At 37.9% G+C, this 17,723-nt stretch overlaps 5 protein-coding genes across 9 annotated transcripts in view; 3 read left to right on the top strand and 2 right to left on the bottom strand.

The window, feature by feature from the left end:
• The window catches only part of kif16bb (kinesin family member 16Bb), a 28,993-nt gene extending 25,906 nt beyond the window's left edge, over positions 1–3,087 (bottom strand). For 2 of the 3 annotated variants that reach the window (XM_024296693.2, XM_024296695.2), the window contains exons 1-8: positions 2,913–3,087; positions 2,681–2,744; positions 2,494–2,604; positions 2,296–2,412; positions 1,362–1,459; positions 607–722; positions 380–522; positions 87–255 (exon numbers count right to left, since the gene is read on the bottom strand). In XM_024296693.2, coding sequence (XP_024152461.1) covers positions 87–255; positions 380–522; positions 607–722; positions 1,362–1,459; positions 2,296–2,412; positions 2,494–2,604; positions 2,681–2,744; positions 2,913–2,992 — 898 coding nt within the window. In that variant the 5' untranslated portion in view covers positions 2,993–3,087. The remainder of the gene's footprint in view (positions 1–86; positions 256–379; positions 523–606; positions 723–1,361; positions 1,460–2,295; positions 2,413–2,493; positions 2,605–2,680; positions 2,745–2,912) is intronic. The other variant, XM_024296694.2, reaches the window with a different exon arrangement.
• A 380-nt stretch (positions 3,088–3,467) lies between these two features.
• On the top strand, positions 3,468–5,041 carry LOC112161742 (MAD2L1 binding protein). Of its 2 annotated transcripts, none has more exons than XM_024297150.2 (3): positions 3,468–3,810; positions 4,071–4,336; positions 4,413–5,041. In XM_024297150.2, exons 1-3 carry the CDS (start codon positions 3,474–3,476, stop codon positions 4,932–4,934), a joined length of 1,125 nt encoding a protein of 374 aa, XP_024152918.1. In that variant the 5' UTR covers positions 3,468–3,473; the 3' UTR covers positions 4,935–5,041. The 2 variants fall into 2 exon arrangements, with proteins under 2 accessions (XP_024152918.1, XP_024152917.1); XM_024297149.2 differs by having other exon boundaries at positions 3,469–3,810; positions 4,041–4,336.
• Positions 5,042–5,169: 128 nt separating this feature from the next.
• ephx5 (epoxide hydrolase 5) lies at positions 5,170–9,209 on the bottom strand. 2 transcript variants are annotated; one of them, XM_024297146.2, is made up of 10 exons: positions 9,067–9,209; positions 8,918–8,981; positions 8,612–8,825; positions 8,361–8,541; positions 7,895–8,104; positions 7,693–7,822; positions 7,310–7,521; positions 7,111–7,219; positions 5,683–5,808; positions 5,170–5,609 (listed from the first exon to the last, which is right to left on the bottom strand). In XM_024297146.2, the coding sequence occupies exons 2-10, from the start codon at positions 8,938–8,940 to the stop codon at positions 5,408–5,410; spliced, it is 1,407 nt and encodes a 468-aa protein (XP_024152914.1). In that variant the 5' UTR covers positions 8,941–8,981; positions 9,067–9,209; the 3' UTR covers positions 5,170–5,407. The 2 variants fall into 2 exon arrangements, with proteins under 2 accessions (XP_024152914.1, XP_024152916.1); XM_024297148.1 differs by having other exon boundaries at positions 8,918–8,978.
• A 67-nt stretch (positions 9,210–9,276) lies between these two features.
• LOC112161744 (cystatin) lies at positions 9,277–11,225 on the top strand. Its single transcript, XM_024297152.2, has 3 exons — positions 9,277–9,563; positions 10,606–10,716; positions 10,878–11,225. Exons 1-3 carry the CDS (start codon positions 9,372–9,374, stop codon positions 10,953–10,955), a joined length of 381 nt encoding a protein of 126 aa, XP_024152920.1. The 5' UTR covers positions 9,277–9,371; the 3' UTR covers positions 10,956–11,225.
• A 4,024-nt stretch (positions 11,226–15,249) lies between these two features.
• LOC112161743 (cystatin) lies at positions 15,250–16,477 on the top strand. The gene is made up of 3 exons (XM_024297151.2): positions 15,250–15,701; positions 16,063–16,173; positions 16,324–16,477. The coding sequence occupies exons 1-3, from the start codon at positions 15,504–15,506 to the stop codon at positions 16,399–16,401; spliced, it is 387 nt and encodes a 128-aa protein (XP_024152919.1). The 5' UTR covers positions 15,250–15,503; the 3' UTR covers positions 16,402–16,477.
• The last annotated feature ends 1,246 nt before the right edge of the window (positions 16,478–17,723 follow it).

The following is a 17,723-nucleotide window of genomic DNA, read 5'->3' as shown; positions in this document are numbered from 1 at the left end:
ATAATTTAAATACCACTGGGAAGGCCCTGAAAACAGATGAAAGGACGATTGGAGTGGGTCTTTAAAGGAAGAGAGACTGTTTTTACCGAGCGCTGAGATCACACTTCCCAAAGTAACCAGGGATTTGTTGATGTTGGCTCCTTCCTTCAGCCTGATGCCTCTGCTTTGTGTAGAATCCGCCCTCTCACTGCCCGCCAGGTCCACCAGGTGGATCTTACTTATTAACTCGCGTGGAAACTCTGCATCAAACCATGCCTGCACAGTTAAAAGAAAAAACGTGAAAATGTAACCTTCAAGTCCAGAGGACTGACTTAAATAAAAGTTTAAGGAATTCTGTTAGGTAGATGTAAGATTGAATATTTTCCTCCCTGCGTTTCACCTGGGTAAAAGTGATGGTGAAGATGGCGTGCGAGCGGCTGCTCTCATCATTCATGCCCGTGCTGGCGACGGTGCGGTTGGTATTCCCCAGAAGGATCAGACCCTCCACGTCACCATGGCTGTGAACCACGTGTTTTGATAGATCTACACATAGTTTGCGTTACACTTTTTCTAAATCTTACAAATACAGAAATTATTTAAATTTAAATGTAAAAGAAAAATCTTTACTTTCCACATATGGTCCATTTCTGGGATGTTCCCTCACTTTCAAACCCACAACCGTGGTAGTTGATGGTTTCTTCTTGAGAAGGTCCTGAACACGCTCGTTGTAGATCTCCAGATAGCTAAGAAAACAAAGAGAAAACCAACACATTATTTAGGGGTTTCATTTCTACTTCAGAATCAAAGCATTTTAAAAGGTTTCTTTAAATAATTATTAATGTAACAATTTCATTGCACCTGTAATACTTCAATATTCTATACGGGTTAGTCAGATAAATTTATAAAAAAATGTGTTGATGAGAGAAAGAATGAAAAGAATAAAGTCTGAGGCTAGTTTTGTGCAAGATTTTTTATTTTTAAAGCAGTTTGCTGGTGTGCGTTACATGGATCCAAATATATTTTTACATAATCTTTAATTATATTTCTTTTAATAGTTAATATAATCTAAATAAGCTCTCTTAGGTGGATATGGTTCCAGTTTTACAAAGCACAGTTCAGGTGAGACTCTGGACCGCCACCCTCAGCCACTAAATCTTCTGTCATCCATGAAAACTGACTTAATTAAAAAGAAAAACATCTTAAGTTGCCAATTGCTTAAGATTGCTAACAAATGCAAATAATTCAAAGAGGAAACATAAACATCTCCTAAGGTGATAAGAAAAAAAAAATCAAAAAGTTAACCACATTTTATGGTTTTGTTTATTTGGGGAACTCTTCTATGTTTTTAAGTCTTTAAAGTTTTATTTTTGATTCAAGATTACCTGACTTCGGTATGAAATGAAACGGCATCGGTTTTGCTTCTTTCGGACATCTCCATGAACAAGCCCTCACAGATACGAGGAATCAAACCTTTATCATCCTTAAAAGAAAAGATTAGATAAAAGTTCATAACAACCCATAGAAAGTAATATCTTTTAAATGTCTATTATTGGTTAATCTTTCATCTTTTTTCAGCATCACTACAGAAGCTCAACACATGCAAAGACTACTGATTAACAAATGCATCGGCTCATCCGATGTGGAGTTACTTAACCGTGAAAGCAATTTTCCAGTAGGAGCCTGTTGCCTTCTTCTTTAAATTACAAAGTAAAAGACAGTCAGCGTTTAGAGTCATATAGAATTATCTATAAGCTTGAGCAGCAGCTCCGCTCATGACCTTGTATATGTTACTTGAATGACAAGTAGAAATCTCTCCCCTATTGTAAAATCTCCATTGCAGAATAAAGGGAGATAATGCTTCAGTGCACACATCAAATTTTCTGATTAGTAAAAAGAGACAAGCCGGCCTAATGAAGCTGCATTTCTTGCGTGAGCACATCTAGAATGTTCTGCAAAATCTGAAATGCTGTGGTGCACTTAGCGGCTCCTGCCCTCACACTGAGAGCACTTATGGCATGCATGCTCCTGCAGGAATTACCAAAAGGCTTCAATGTTCTTGACTGATAATGCACCAAAAAATATACATATATAGAAAAGGAGAACCTTTAAAATCATAAAAGCAGTTTGTAGAATCAATATAAAGAAGCACAGTTACGGTTAATATTTATGCATTTTTTTAAGTAAAAACTAAATTATTTATTTTTAAACTTGATGCTATTGAATTAAACCAGATTATTAACTAATGCAATAGATTTTAAAACATGAATACATTCTATAGGGCAGGTCACAAACTACTAAAAACACTTAAAAACTCACTTTAAGACCCATCATAGTGTGCGATTTCCCTGAGCCTGTTTGCCCATAAGCAAACATGCAGGCGTTGAACCCTTCAAATGCAGCTTTCAACACACCAGAACCCAATTCCTGGAAAATCTGAGCAAAACAAAAGGACAAACTTTGCACCAACTTTGATGAAAAGATCTAAAGATAGTTCATCACACAGAATAAACATACCTTCTCTTGGGATGCAAATGTGGAGCTTTCTGTGTCAGTGGAGTCAAAAGCAAAGTCAAATGAGAAGGTTTTCTCTCGGTCTTTTGCCTTTTCCCCTTGGACTGGTGAAGACTTTAACATTAAAACTCAGATTATTGACCTTGTTCCTTTCAAAAGATTGTTCTGGCATAATTTTGTGATTAAATACCTTCTGAATAGATATTGAGTTCCCCCTAATGTGAACCATTATCTTGGATGATAAATGCTGCTCCCTGTGAAAAGCCAAAACTATCAATTAACCATTTTTAAGAGCATTTACAGCTGTTTTATTAAAATTACCAACACATGTATCTTTTAAATAGCAGTAAAAATATAAATAAAAATAGAAATATCAAATTTTAAACAATTGTAGTGCCAAATTTGAGTGAATTTAAATCTACCTTTTATTCACAGGACGAGCTCGAACAGCCACGCGCACGGAAGACATGATCAAATAAAACCACTTTAAGGAATGAAACATACAGGTCGTCACCGCTGTTTTTCAGTTTTCTTTAAAGCAATGAATTAATCGTCTTCCACGTGAACCTTCGACTAATTATCACACCTGAGGAGGAATCTCTACTTTTCTTGGGTGCACTACACAAATCCGCCACTAGAGGGGGTACTGAGTGACATATTTTGTGGTGATTACAGCCTGATTTAAAAATCAGTTTAGTCGACAAAAATGTACGTGATACTTTAGTTCATAAAGAAACGTTTCTTCTGAACCCTGTATGCAACAAAACAATGTGGATTTGTTTTCGTTGTTTCAAGTGGTCTAATGATATGTTTACAGGGTGCAGTTTTACTGCATACCACTCAAATGGATTATAGAAAATACCTAAAATATTGTATCATTATTATTATCATTATTATTATTATACTAGATAAGATAACACGTAGCTTGAATTGTGTGTCCGTTTCCCCCGGATTATTTGAACGCACCACTTTATACATTTCCCATGGTGCATTTCGGCAGAACAGAGGCGCCGACATTCAAAAACATGGCGGAACCTTTTTTAGTTTTAAAACTGGCTCCAGATTCTGAAGTCTCCGAAAATCAATCCGCCGCAAAGAGCGAAGACACCTTGGTGAAGCGACGACTATCTTTTTCCTCCGAAAAAGAAATTAGTTCACGAGAGGAAACGAGTTTAACGTACTTAGATCTAAGTTTACAAAGTCTTCCTGACGATCTAAACTCTTCCTCGCAACCGTCTGAGGAGAAGTTGTCAGTGAAGGCCCCAAACGGAACCGATATCTGCTCTGAACAGTGTGGAGGGAACAAAGGAAACACTCAAGGTAACAAACAATGTTTATCGAAAGACTTTAGAAGACGTTTACAAAGAAAAACGTTCATCTCTTTCTGACAATTGTGCAGTTTTCCTGCTAGTTAGCATATTTTGCTTTAGAAAAAGTTCAAACTATAATTAATCATTTAGTAAAAAAAAAAAAACATTTATGTGTTTAGTCAATTGTTTTAATATGTAAATCTATACATCCATTATGTGTAGCTGTAATGTTTTTACCAGGTTACAGTGATGTTGGCAACACATTTACAGAAGACCAACAGGAAGAGGGGGAGACCACTTCCTGTCAGGAGTCTGCTGGTAAACATCACTCTCACACGGAGAACAGAGATGCTGAGGTGCTGAGGAGAGCAAAGGAAGAAGGCTGTGTGAATGTGATCTTTCCTGGCCCTGTGACCCAAGATGGCAGCTACCGCTTTGTTAGTGAGATCCTCAAATGCATTCTCTACCAGAGGCAGCAGCTCCCCATGACGTATGATCAGCTCGTGTACTCCCAGAAGAAGCAGCAAGACGTGGAGGTGAGAAAAAAAAACATGCACATTTCTAGCTGCTTGGTCGCTCTTGAAGGATGTTCAAATTATGTTTCTTTTTCAGGATAAAGATGTGGTGAGGCAAAGGAAAGTCCACTCTGCAGATGTGGATCACAAGTGTCAACAGACCCTTCAGGAGCTGGAAGAGGTGCTCCACCAGCTGGAGGTGCTGTTTTCCCTCAGCAGAGTCCCGCGAGTGTTACTGTTGATGGGCGGTTCCCTCGTCCTGCCAAAGGAGCTTTACGAGATCAACATGGAGGACCTGCTGCTGGTTGGCGGGGGCCAGTGTCTGCGAGTGTCCTCCTGCTTGAGGCTCCTCTTCCGCACTCTTTTCGTTGCCGACCTCCTGTCCGACTCCAGACCCGTTCGCTTGATGCCTACCACCGTTTTAGCTCTGGCACACAGGGATTGCGGCGTCGGCTGGTTTCGCCCGAAATTACAGTTTAAAATTCCGACCCGGGTCAAAAACCAGATCATCACTTTGGCCACTGATCCCAACGTCTGTGAGAAGCAGAAAAAGGAGAGCGACTGGCAAGATTATGTTTGGTTCCAGGCACCTGTGACTATTAAGGGCTTTAGCAACTAACACTAAAAAGGATTTTGATCACCAGAATTTGTGTCTGTGTAATATAAGAGGGTTTATTTTTAATAAAATGTCATTTTTGCATCATAGTAAGATGCAAATGCTAATGAGATTTGCATGCAGGTGTGTTAACTATTTTTAATTGTTTTTTTTAACCTTCTGAATACAGATGAATGTTTTGTCTGTGTGAAGAACAGAATATGTAAGTATTTGCAGAAAACAAAACCAGAAATCATCATTTGTGCAATACATTTTTAATGAACAAGACTTGAAAGGTTTGAAGAACATTGTTTCTTTTGTTTAACAGATCTCAGGACATATCAGTGTGACGTTAACATCTGTGCACTTATTTACTGATAATGAGTTTAACCAACATCAAGCAGAGTAAAAATGATGTGTAGAAGATTAAAGAATGTGTGTGCTTGTGTGAAGAATGATAATAAAAAAAGAGCATCATGACCGCTGCTGTTCCACGTTTACATCTTCTCCACTTTCTTCACAAACTGGATGATGTCTTTAGCGAGCAGCATTGGCTCCTCAAAGGCTGCGAAGTGACCGCCACTCGGCATAAACGTGTAGGACTGGATGTTCCGGTATCTAATCTGGGCCCAGGATTTAGGGCAGTGCGCCAGCTCGTTGGGAAACGCCGCCACACCAGTGGGCACAAATATCCCGGTTCTACAACACAGAATATTAAAGATTGTTAGCTTTGAAATCCATTTCAGAATAAAAGGTTCAAGTGCTTGCATACAGAGCATCGATTCTTTTGTTTGGGTCACTCTTGAAGTTCTCCTTGTAGAAGCGCATGGAGGAGACGATTGAGCCGGTGGTCCAGTAGATCATGACGTTTGTCAGAAGTTCATCCAAGCTGTACTTCCTGTACAAAACGACATTCGCTGGAAAATTAACCACAATAAATAATCCTTTACACATTTTTGGTGATCTCGTTTGGCACAAAGTTTAAAAAAGATTTTTATTGTATTTGTAGTTTTATTTCAATAGTAACCATAATATGCTGTGTTCTCCATGGGGGTTACGTGTAACCTTTAGATGAATTGGCAAAAGCAAATGTTTTCTTATTTCCTTGGAAATAAAACTGAAAATTTTTGTTAACCACGCCCACATTCCCAATATGCTTACATCACGTTATATTGTCTTGTTCAGCTTGAGGACTCGTATATTAAAATGTTCCGGTAAAAAATGTGTGAGCAACATGGTAACATCACTTTTGAGAGCTCGTCACGCCAGATTTGTTCAAAATTTACATTTTTTAAAATCCATCTTTTTTCCCCCAAAGCAGCTTCCTCCCTAGAAGAAGTTTAACTTTCTAGAAGTTACAAAAGGTAATTGATTATTTATTTATTTATAGGGGGGGTCAAGGTCAAAAGTCGTCAAAACATCAGCTGTGGTTGTAGACGTAACTAGATGGGTTCTGTGTGAGTGGAATTTTGTGAACAGAAGTTTTCTTTTCCCATATTGTGTGAAAATTGCCACCAAGGGCTGCACGGTGGCGCAAGTGGTTAGCGCTCTAGCCTCACAGCGAGAAGGCCCCGGTTCGTATCCCGGCTGGGACCTTTCTGTGTGGAGTTTGCATGTTCTCCCCGTGCATGCGTGGGTTTTCACCGGGGACTCCGGCTTCCTCCCACCGTCCAAAAACGTGCTTCATAGGTTCATTGGTGACTCTAAATTGCCCCTAGGTGTGAATGTGAGAGTGGATGTGTGTGTGATTGAGGCCCTGCGACAGACTGGCGACCTGTCCAGGGTGTACCCCGCCTTCGCCCTTCAGTAGCCGGGATAGGCTCCGGCGCCCCGCGACCCCGAAAGGGACACAGCGGTCAAGGAGATGGATGGATGGAATTGCCACCAAATGGCTGCCAGGCCATAATAATTTCAAAACTTCATTAGAATATTCAGCACGTGTTTTTGGTAGAGGATTTTGAAATGTTGTTTTGAGTCCCATGAGAGATTTTGGGTATTTTGCAGGACAGAAAAACAAACTTACCTGCAGGTAAGAGAAAAAAATTAAAGATGAGGTTTATTTACTCTGCTTGCAGAGGTTGACTGACCCACTGATACTGAGTTTGTAGCAACTGCAGTAGTTCTGTTAGGTTTGGGGATTCACACTTATTTACAAACTGTTACTGGACAAATTACCATGGAAACTGAAGTATTTAGTTACCTCTCCAGTCCACCATCAGCCAAATCTCTGTTTTTGTAATCAGTCCAGGTTGAGAACTTCTCCAAAATGTAAGCCGCCAGCCCAACAGGAGAGTCGTTGACTCCACAGCCTGAGGAGAAAATTGTGTTAAGAAATGATCTTTGAGAATCAACTTTGTCCCGTTTTGATCGTCAGCAGCTGTTTTTAGGTATCTTCTCACCTGCGGTGTCGGGTTTCGTGGCCTGAATGTGCATGTAGCCAGACTCCTTCAGGATTTCCCAAACGTTCTTTTTAAAGAAAGGGAACAATCGGCGAGCATCCTCCCGGGTGAGCCCCACCAGGAAGGGCAGATAGGGGCCGATAATCAGAGACAGCAATATCTTGAAGCCCCTCATGGACATGCACATGTTGAGATGGAGACCTTTCACACACCTAGAGAACATCAAACGCAGGCTTGGTTCATACGTTTGCATTCAGTCTCTTTTACAGAGTTTTGGTTAGAATCTGTTTTTAGGAATCTGTTCTCACAGAGGGAACATTGTTTCACAGCTGAGGAACATTTTACTCTCACAGGCTGTTTTTGGAAGTTTGTTCAGGACTCACTCAGGCTTCATCTGGGACATGTTAGTGGTGATGAGGGAGCCCCAGTCCCCTCCTTGCACATAGAACTCAGAGAATCCCAAACGCTCCATTAACTTCAGAAAAATCCTGGCAACAGCCAGGCTGTCCAACCCTGCAGAAGAGAAGGGGTTTGAAGATAAATTCAGTCTGAGATTAAAAAAAAAAAAGATTAAGACTTCTCCACCTTGTTTATGAGACGCTTCGGAATAGCCGTAGCCTGGGATGGACGGGATTATGACCTCAAATGTAATCCCCTCATGGTTTTTAGTGAGAAGTGGTAGAATCTTGTAGAACTCGTAGAAGGAGCCGGGCCAGCCATGAACGAGCATCAGAGGAAGAACCTTCTGGCTGCTGGCATGTGAGGGGCGCACATGAAGGAAATGCACGTCCAGTCCTGCAGAGGATTCAAAATGAAAAAAATATTCAATTTCATCTAATCAGTCTAAAAAAAAAACATTTACCATTGCCAGGACATCAGCTCTGTGTTCAAACTGAACTAATATCCACTATAAATTATATCGGCAACCAAAAATTATGATATGAATCAAATCATTAAAATGAATAGTTACACCCTTAACAACTGGGTTGTCCCAAAAACGTTGGTAAAACACTGTTTTAGAGAAAAGCAAACCCAGAAAAGATGTGTATACCTTCAATTTTGGTTTTGAAATGCGGATAGGTGTTCAGCACTGCCACCTGCTTCTTCCAGTCATACTCATTCCTCCAATAGGACACAACCCTCCTGAGATATGTGGAGTTAAAGCCATACTGGAAGCCACTCTGCTCTAAGGGTTCAGCGAATCGGGTTCTGTCGATGCGGTCCTGCAGGTCCTGTCAAAGAAGACAGCTCCTTCACATAAGAGAGTCTGCAGCTTTTCGAAGGCCAGCTTGATCTCCATACCTTGATCTCTTGATCTGAGGTTTGGATAGTGAAGGGACGGATGGCTTCATCCTCTGATGCTGGCTTCTGGCCTGCTCCCCACCAACCTTCTCCAAGAGGAATGGTCTTCACTTTGCTGCTTCTGTGAGCAAAAAAAGCCAAAATTCCTGTAGCAGCAACAACAGATCCAATGATGAGCTGCTGCTGGACAGGCTCCAGGCCGAAGAAAGAGTCTCTGAAAGATGCAAAACAAATAAATAAATGTTACATTATATATATATGTGCATGCTTGTGCTAAACCCTGAGCTAAATAAAATATAGCGTTACTTCAAAAGATGCAGTCTCTCCATAATCGTGCGGCTCAAACGGCTCACAGGTGACTTTGGACCTGCTAAAATAGGACGGAGGTCAATTTTTTTCCTCCACTTGATAAATAAAAAAAATGTTTTTACGCAATTCTGGCAGTTACAACATACCTTTAGTGGCACTCTCAAGTGTCCGTGGGGCTAAAGGAAAGATTTTTCACTCCGGAGGTCAGAACTTTATTTATTCTAAAGTTTCCGTTTTAAGAGATATTCCAAAATCCAATGGCGACAGTCTTTCAGGGAGGAGGAGGAGAAAAAAAATCTAAGACGCGGGTTTGTGTGAAGCTGAATTCTGATTGGTCGAGACACATGTCACTCCACCTTTTCAGCACTGACGCAATCTACAGAGAAACCGGAAGTGTCACCGAACTTGTTTGCGTTGTTTTTGTTTTCGATTTGTTTCTCAAAACGCCGGGATGTGGAAGACCGCTTTTTTGGCGGCCCTGTTCGCCGTTGGGTTTAGTTTTATGACGGGGGGTTTGATGGACATTGACAGCAATGACGCCGGTGTCCTGGACGCCCTGAATTACGCCGTTCAGGCGCACAACAGACGGTCCAACGACATGTACGTCCGCCAAGTGGCGGAGGTTGTCAGGGCTCAGGCGCAGGTAGGAAACTTCTGACCTTTAATCCTTTAGTTTAGATTAACGAGTTCTAATCAAGTAAAACAGTAATGGTGGCAAGTCACGTGGTCATTTCATTATCTGTAAATCTGCGCTACTAGCCTAGCGTAACAATCCTGTGTTAATAAAGTTTTCAACATTCAAGTTCTTTTTAACGACCATTTTGAGTATTCTAATATTTGTTTTTGTCTCTACATGTCAGTTTGTGGTGGTTTAAACTGAATCAAACCCCCTTTTCTAGCTGGTGATCTGTTTTCATTTATGTCCTCTTTAACTTCCTTAATCGCTGCACTTCTTTTCCTCTTTTCTCTCTCACAATAATAAACTATTGTTTTTTAATATGATGGGCACTAAGGGTTTTGTCAAATCTAGTAAATTTTTATTGAACATATCACAACACACTAACATATAATCCCACGTAGAAGGTAATGATTTAATATAGCTTTAAAACCATAGACTAAAACACTATAGTCGCTGTACTAAAAAGAGAAAATAGTAATTTCTTAATCATGCAAAATAAAATAAGAACACAAATGAAGAAGGGGCCTAAATAAATGAATAAGAATAATAAAATTAAAAATAATGATAAAAGGGAAACTAAAACAATAGCCAAGTAGAGATTTGTTGTTTTTCTGGTTTGGTGAATGAATGGATAAATGCAGAAATGTGTTTCTTTGGATTTTTTTTTTTACTTTATTGAATTTAGACTAATTTACAGAACAGAGGCGCATGTCCAAAACAAAGCAATGAATATAAAAAAAAGTTTCTACACAGACTAATTCCAGCAAATGAAATGTGAGCAAGAAATTAGAAGTAAACAAATAGTAAACACAGAATAACATGAAACAATTACATATAACATAGAAAGGAAAAGTTCCAACTTAAAATATTATAAAATGGATCACATTCATTAATAAAAAAAACTAATGAAAAAAATACTTTTCTTGCACTGCATTTATGCTTATGAAATTTAGTTTGAAGAAATAATAAACAGTATTTCCTGTGTTTGTTTCTCTGGATCTTCCAGGTGGTTGAAGGTGTCAAATACATCATCACAGTGAAAATGGCCAGAACCTCATGCAGAAAGGGAAACGACAATGAAGTGTGCAGTGTTCACACAGACCCACAACTGGCTCAGGTATTTATTCAGTAAAAATACGGAGTGATTTTTCTGTTTGCATGCAGTCAACCCAGTGTTGCTCTGCATCAGTGAGTGTCTTTAATCCAACTGAACGTCACTGGTTTGTGTAAATAATGCTGTGAAGCTCGTTGATGTTGTCGTGTGCTCGTGTCTTTCAGAATTACGAGTGCACCTTTACTGTGTGGAGTCGTCCGTGGCTCAATGACACAAGAGTGATGAAGGAGAATTGTGTGTGAATGAACAGCTCAGGAATTCTTCTGGATCAACATTGTTTGCTCTGATTGTTGTTTATGCAAACTTTCTCTAAATTAATCAAAAACTATTAACATCCACATATACATATTTTTATGGGACTTAATCTTTTTCTTACTCTAGTAAACTTGTATAGTATTTGCTCAAACTTGTTGGTCAGGGATTTAATTTGAGTTTTGAGCATGCTGCTAACTTTTCATCTGTTAAAACTTCAGCAGAGTGATCATTAAAGCTGCCTTTTGTGTTTTCTGAAAGTGTCTTTGGTTATTGATTTCATCTGGTTCTGTGCAGATGTCACATATTTCCATTGGGTTTTTTCAACCTTCATGTCAAACTTAATGTTTCGAGATTAAACATTAATTACAGTGCGCTTAGACAGATTCACTTACTGAATGGGTCATATGTTTAACAAATACTGAAGAATGAATTGGTATAGCTGGTTATCTAGATTACCAATCCACCTAAGACAACCATGTAGGTCTCTGACATACAACAGTTTTACCAAAATATGTCGTTATATATTCAGGATAACAGCATCTTTGTCCTTCATTACATCTTTGTGAAAGATGGATTCTTTCAGAAAGACGTAATGAGCTGTGAACGAGCATCAGAGGAAGAACCACCACATTGAACCTAACTTATAAATTAAGAAATTAACATAAAGTGTTAAACAACACTGTGACCAAACATTACACCCTTTTCAAGAGTCAAATTTACACTTTCAGGTCTGTTACAGTTGAGAAGATTTCAACATTACACCTTTAGCTACAGTTTTAACTTATTAAAGCATTTGACCTTGGACACAAACACAGTTACTTGTGTGTTTTTTTTTTTTTTTTTCAAAGATCTTTTTTTCTTGAATGTTATTTTGTTTTTAGAATGGAGCATCTTAAAAAATTGTTTCTGTGATGAAAATGTTTTCTTAATTTGACCCTGTTGGTTTATAGAATTTTTTTTTTATATAATTTTTCCCATTAACGCATAACAAAGTCCCTTTTACTGGTTGTATTTGTGTGATGCTTTCAGTGCAAAAGTATGTTGCATCTATTGACCAAAAGGTGGGGCTGTTGATTCAGATGTGTAACACTATCCGCCCATGCTTCCACCCATCCCTTTTCTAGACCTGCTTGGTCCCTTTCGGGGTCATGGGGATGCTGGAGCTTAAATATGTATATTACATTTTCATAAAGGTATTTGATGAAAATGATAAAAATAACTTTTTGCTTTGCATCTTCATTTTGCACCTCAATCATGGAAGTGAAGGAAGGGAAAGCAGCACATCGTCCCTCAAAGCTCTTTCAGCATCATCTGCAAACAATTTATTCAAACTTGTTGCCACGTTTTATACAGCAAAGGTGAGGCTATGACACCTGTTTGTACTTTGAATTTGTGTACTGGAATGTTTTTACTTGCACTGTTATTTTAAAAGTGCTTTTTTTCTCTTTGACTTATGCTGCTGACCTTTAGCCCAAACCATCTCAGAATCTGATATCTCAGTCGAAGTGGGTTTTTAAATAGATATAAAAGATAAATCAAATATCTCAACTGCAGTCCTGACATTCCACATCATGACACTAAGAAACATTTTGTCTTTAACACCAGGAACAAAAAAAAAAAAAAGTATCACAACAGGTTTGAGATTAGAGTTGATGATGGGGTTATCACAAAAGATGTTCTCCTTCTGTCGGAGCCTCACTTAATCTTACATATCTTCTTAATGATACTCTACTTTTTCTAATCTCTTTTCAGTGTACAGATTATGTGTCTTAAAACCCCAAAGTGTTTTCCATTTTCCTGATAAATTAAGAAACTAAGCAAACTAGAAAAGGTGAAAAAAATTAAGTTAATGTAAAAAAAAAAAAACTCCTGTTAATTTAAGTTACAGCCAAAATTATCCTAAAGCATAATTCAGTTTTTTTAAACAAAAGGAATATATTTAAATGGTGCTACAAGTCCTCAATGCACTGATACAGCTGCATGGATGAATTCTCAGTTGGCTGAAAACATTTCAAAACTCTCTTTAAAACTGAAACGGTGTTAACTAAAACAATATCCGAATACAAGTGAAATAACCTAATCTGTTCTAAAATATACATTTGAATGATTGTCCCGGCTGAAAGTTTTCGAATGAAAATAGTCATTTAAAAGAAGTCATTTTTTATTGTGCTGACGTGGAATGCTTTTTACGGGTATTTACCATGTTGAGTCTGAAGTATTAAAAAAGATGGGATCAAAGAGCGCACCCTGACACAAAAGAAAAAAGTCTATATTTTCTCAGTTCCCCAAAATGTTTCAAATTTTTGACTGAATTTCAGTTTCTAGAATAAAAACAAACTATAAACTCAAATGAAACAGATCAGTCACGGATTCACAGAGCCCTAAATCCCTCATTGAATTGATTACAAGCTGTTAACTGTTCTTTGGACTGAATCTAAAATGCAGGCATAATTCTTGAGCCAAAAATGAAAAACTGACAGAACAAGAAACAAATGCAACAACCCTTAGTTCTTTCATTGTTAACAGACAGATTTTTGAAATTGAGTGACTGTCTGAACCTAACTATGTACTGGGAAGCTTTTTGTGTCTTATTTTAGGTGAAAATTGTTATTTTTTAAATAAAAAACACCAGAAAGATTTTTAAATTTACTGTAAAATTATAGATACTTTTTTGGTTAGAGCTTTATGCCATCAAGCAGAATAGACTTATGAAATAAGAAATTGCTTAAACAAGTAAAACAGAAAATGGGTCAGAAATAAAGAAAATGAATAAACAAATCACTAAAAATGATATATATGTATATATTCATAGGTTGGTGGGAAATTTTAAAGGTCAAGTTGCAGAAATGTAAAAGTTAAACCTGTTTAAAACATTTAGAGACCCAGACAAAGAGGCTCGTTTGCACATGAAATCCTACAGTGATCTGTGAAATATCCTAAAACTGGCAAAAACTAATTATAACCAATGGAAATTGGACAGTTCATTTTCTGCAGAGCCATTCTAAAAATCAAACTGGCGTTTTGTTGCTCACTCTGCGTGGTGATTGGGGTTACCGAATTCCTTGGGATGGAACTACTTGAGGGCCTGCACAGAAGCGTGCCGGTTAGCAGTGTCTCCTCACAGAAGAAATCTGGATTTGAATCTCTGCTGGGTTCTTTAAGTTTTTATGTTTTACTCGTGTATGTCTGGGTTTTCTTCAGGAACTTCAGGTTCCTCCCACAGTCCAAAAACATGCTCCATAGGTCAATTGGTGCTTTAACCCTTCCGCTCTCTTTGGGGTCCAGTTGACTCCAACCACATATTGATTTGTGATTTCTTCCATGACAAAGGTGGACAGGATTTAATGTCTGTCATGGACATAAGTGAAACTCAAAAATCAAAGATTAAAAAAAAGTTCAGCGCACTGTCTTGGGGGGTCCAGATGACCCTACTTTTAATATAAAAAAACTAAGGAGAGCGGAAGGGTTACCTCTCCTCAGGTGTGGATGGGATTGAGTGTGGTTGTGTGACCCGGCAATAGACTGTGTCCCACATTTGTGGGCCTGACTTAAAAAAAAAACAGGGGGTGACAAACTGAGAACCCCAGTGACCTGTTGGTAGTTGTTAAGTTATCCCAGAATGTGAAGGAAGAGACTTACCACAGATGTGCGACGAACAACCTCATGTCTCTCTTTGAAGTCTGAATGTCTTTCAAGCCCCTGATGTGTTCTTATTTTAACTTGATTTGTTCATTTGATTTACTTGTGTTTTCTGTAACTTTGAAAGCTCATTTTAAAATATTGAATTTGCAAAATAAACCTGAACAAAACCAAGCAAATATCACAGCTTGTGTGGTGTTTTTCCAATAAGGTTTTTTGATGTCAGAGACAAAACTGAGTTTAGAATTTCTTCAAAATGATGCAGTGGTTTTATGAGCTTTTGTTGAACATTTGTGCTTGCAGATATGAAGTTCTAAGAAAGCAGTCAGACATTATAAGAAAGAATTGTTGGTTGTAATAAGATTTGTAAAGAGTTATCCTTTACAGATAAAAAGGACAGATCATGAACCTCACATGAACATCAGAACAAAAACTGTTCAGAGATCGATGATAAAAAGGACTTAAATTATCTTTGTGTGAGAAAAATATCTTAACTGAAACATGAAAAATGGCAACAGAGATTAACCAGAAGTAAGAGAGAATAAATGAGAAACAAAACTAAAGCAAAAACAGAAACTTGAAGCGTCAACCTGGATGCTATTATGAGATAAAAAAAAAAGATCTGATGAAAGAACAACTAAACATACTGTATATCTTGACCTTAGAAAGTGTAATCTAGAGAAGAAATGTTCTTATCTTTATCCTAGAACAGATTGTAATAATTTCTCGCATGATTTCAAAGAGAGCTTTGGAGAGATCACTCACTGAAAGGAGTTTTTGAGACTCACTGGTGATTGGCTGAGATGTTCTGATAAACATGATAAACTTGTGTGTATAAAACTGAGGGAAACATTGAGGTTATTTGTCTGGTTTTGTGTCTTTGGTTGCATTCAAAGATGTGGAAATTGGCTTTTCCTTTCCTGGCAGTTCTGCTTGCTGTCGGGTTCGGTCAGGAACCAGAAGGCTTGATAGAGGTAGCAGCCAACGATCCAGAAGTCCAGGAAGCTTTGAGGTTTGCCATAGACGAATACAACAAAGCCTCCACAGATATTTACCTTTACAAAGCGATAAAGGTCATAAAAGTTCAGAGAAAGGTTTGTACCATTTGACTGATGAGATTGTATAGAATCCAGAAAGTAGTGAATACTGTTGATTATGGCCAAGCTAATAGATTTGATTTAAGATGCAAACACATTTTTTTAAATTGTGTTTTTGTACATTTTGAAAATTCTTTTAGAATTTATATTGTGGGAGAATTTTTATTGACAAGCTTATTTCAAACATCAGTTGTCTTTACTTCTTTTTTTTTACTGAAACAGCTCAAGAAAATGCTGTTTAGCTTTTTAAATGTTTGTCTTTAATGTACTCTTTCTGTTGACTGTCAATCTGATTCACTGCAGAATGATTATGTTTTACTTTAAAATAACATAAAATCGTATTTTTTGTCTAATACAGTACCTTGAAGGTTACCAGTACACCATAATTGTGATTATTGCAAGAACCCTGTGCAAAAAGGGCAGCATGGGTAACTGGTGCCCTCCCTTCATGAATCCAGATAAGGCTCAGGTATTAACTGTATTAATTTTCCCCCCTAAAAATACAGTTCATTGATAAATGTGTTATACTGTATTTTAATATATCTTGAGCTATTGAAAAAGCCAACAACTGAAGCTGTTTGTCTGCATGATTAATGATTTCTGATCATTTGTCTTCCAGTCTTATCGATGCAAATTTGTTGTGCACAACAATGGATGGTTGGGACGCTGGGTGATGGTGGAACAGAGGTGCTCTTAGGAGCACACTACCTGGATTCATCTGGATTGAAGATGTTTCTAAGTTCGCTTGAACTGTGAAACACTAAAATAACATTTGACCAATAAAAATTTCAATTTTAAAATCTGCTGTTGCTTCGTGTGTTCAATGCTTTCTTGTTAACTCATCAGTATTGTGAGATTTTTAACCTAGTTAACAAATAGTGTTTGCATTCTTTATAAATGGATATAATTAATTTGACACAACTTTAATTTTTTTAAGTCAAATAAGACATTTGCTACAAATTCACTTTTCTTTTTGTGGCCTTTAGAATAAAATGTGAGCTTAAACTATGGTTGAAGAAAAAATGTTATTTATGAAACAGCTTTTAAATTAAGTATATAACTATTCTTTTGATGCCTAATCACAATCTTGACGTTTTAAATATTTGGATATTCAGATATCTGAAATGTCAAGATTGTTCAAACTCAAACTCTTAGTGTATTTTCTCGTTTAAATGAATAGATTTCTTTAACATTATAAAGTTTAATAAAGCAAATAACTAAAGAAAAAACATTAGTGGAATTTTTACATCATGATTCTTCATTATTAAGTAAATTAATGTAACAGTGGTCCTTTGTTTATTGTGGATTACAGATGTCACAGATGTTTAAGGCAGTACGACCTCTTCCCTATACACTTTATACACTTTTGTCAGACAGACATGAACATTTTCACACTTTTCTCTGTTGCTTAAACTAAAAATATTTCCAGTATAGAATGAAAACAAAGATCTCCTTGTGATTCTTTTAAGTTTATTGTAAACCCGTGTACATCAAAGCAACGCCATTGTGAAGTTTGCAGACGACACCACAGTGGTGGAACTTATATCTGGGGTAGAGGAGGCTCCCTACAGAGACGAGGTCAAGCAACTGTCCACATGGTGCTCAGCCAACAACCTCCACCCCAACACATCGAAAACCAAAGAACTCATAATTGACCACAGGAAAAGGAAAACAAACATCCCACCACTACTCATCAACGGGGACCTCGTGGAGAGGGTGGCTGACTTCCGCTTCCTGGGTGTTCACATTGAGGACAATCTATCCTGGAGGGTGAATACCACTGAGCTGCTGAAAAAGGCCCAGCAGAGACTGTACTCCCTGAGAATTCTGAGGAAGAACAACATTACACATAGACTGCTGGTGTCGTTTTATCGTGTAACAATAGAAAGTATTTTGACATACTGTATATATATATATATATATATATATATATGGTACCCCAGCTGCACGGTAGCTCAGAGAAAAACACTCCAGAAGGTCATCTCCACCGCCCAAAAGACCGTCTGCCCTCTCCCCTCA

This window comes from Oryzias melastigma, linkage group LG15 (genome assembly GCF_002922805.2).
Source record: "Oryzias melastigma strain HK-1 linkage group LG15, ASM292280v2, whole genome shotgun sequence".
Lineage (NCBI taxonomy): Eukaryota > Metazoa > Chordata > Actinopteri > Beloniformes > Adrianichthyidae > Oryzias > Oryzias melastigma.
The sequence above is the reverse complement of the archived record's forward strand: the minus strand, read 5'-3'. Positions and strand labels throughout refer to the sequence as shown.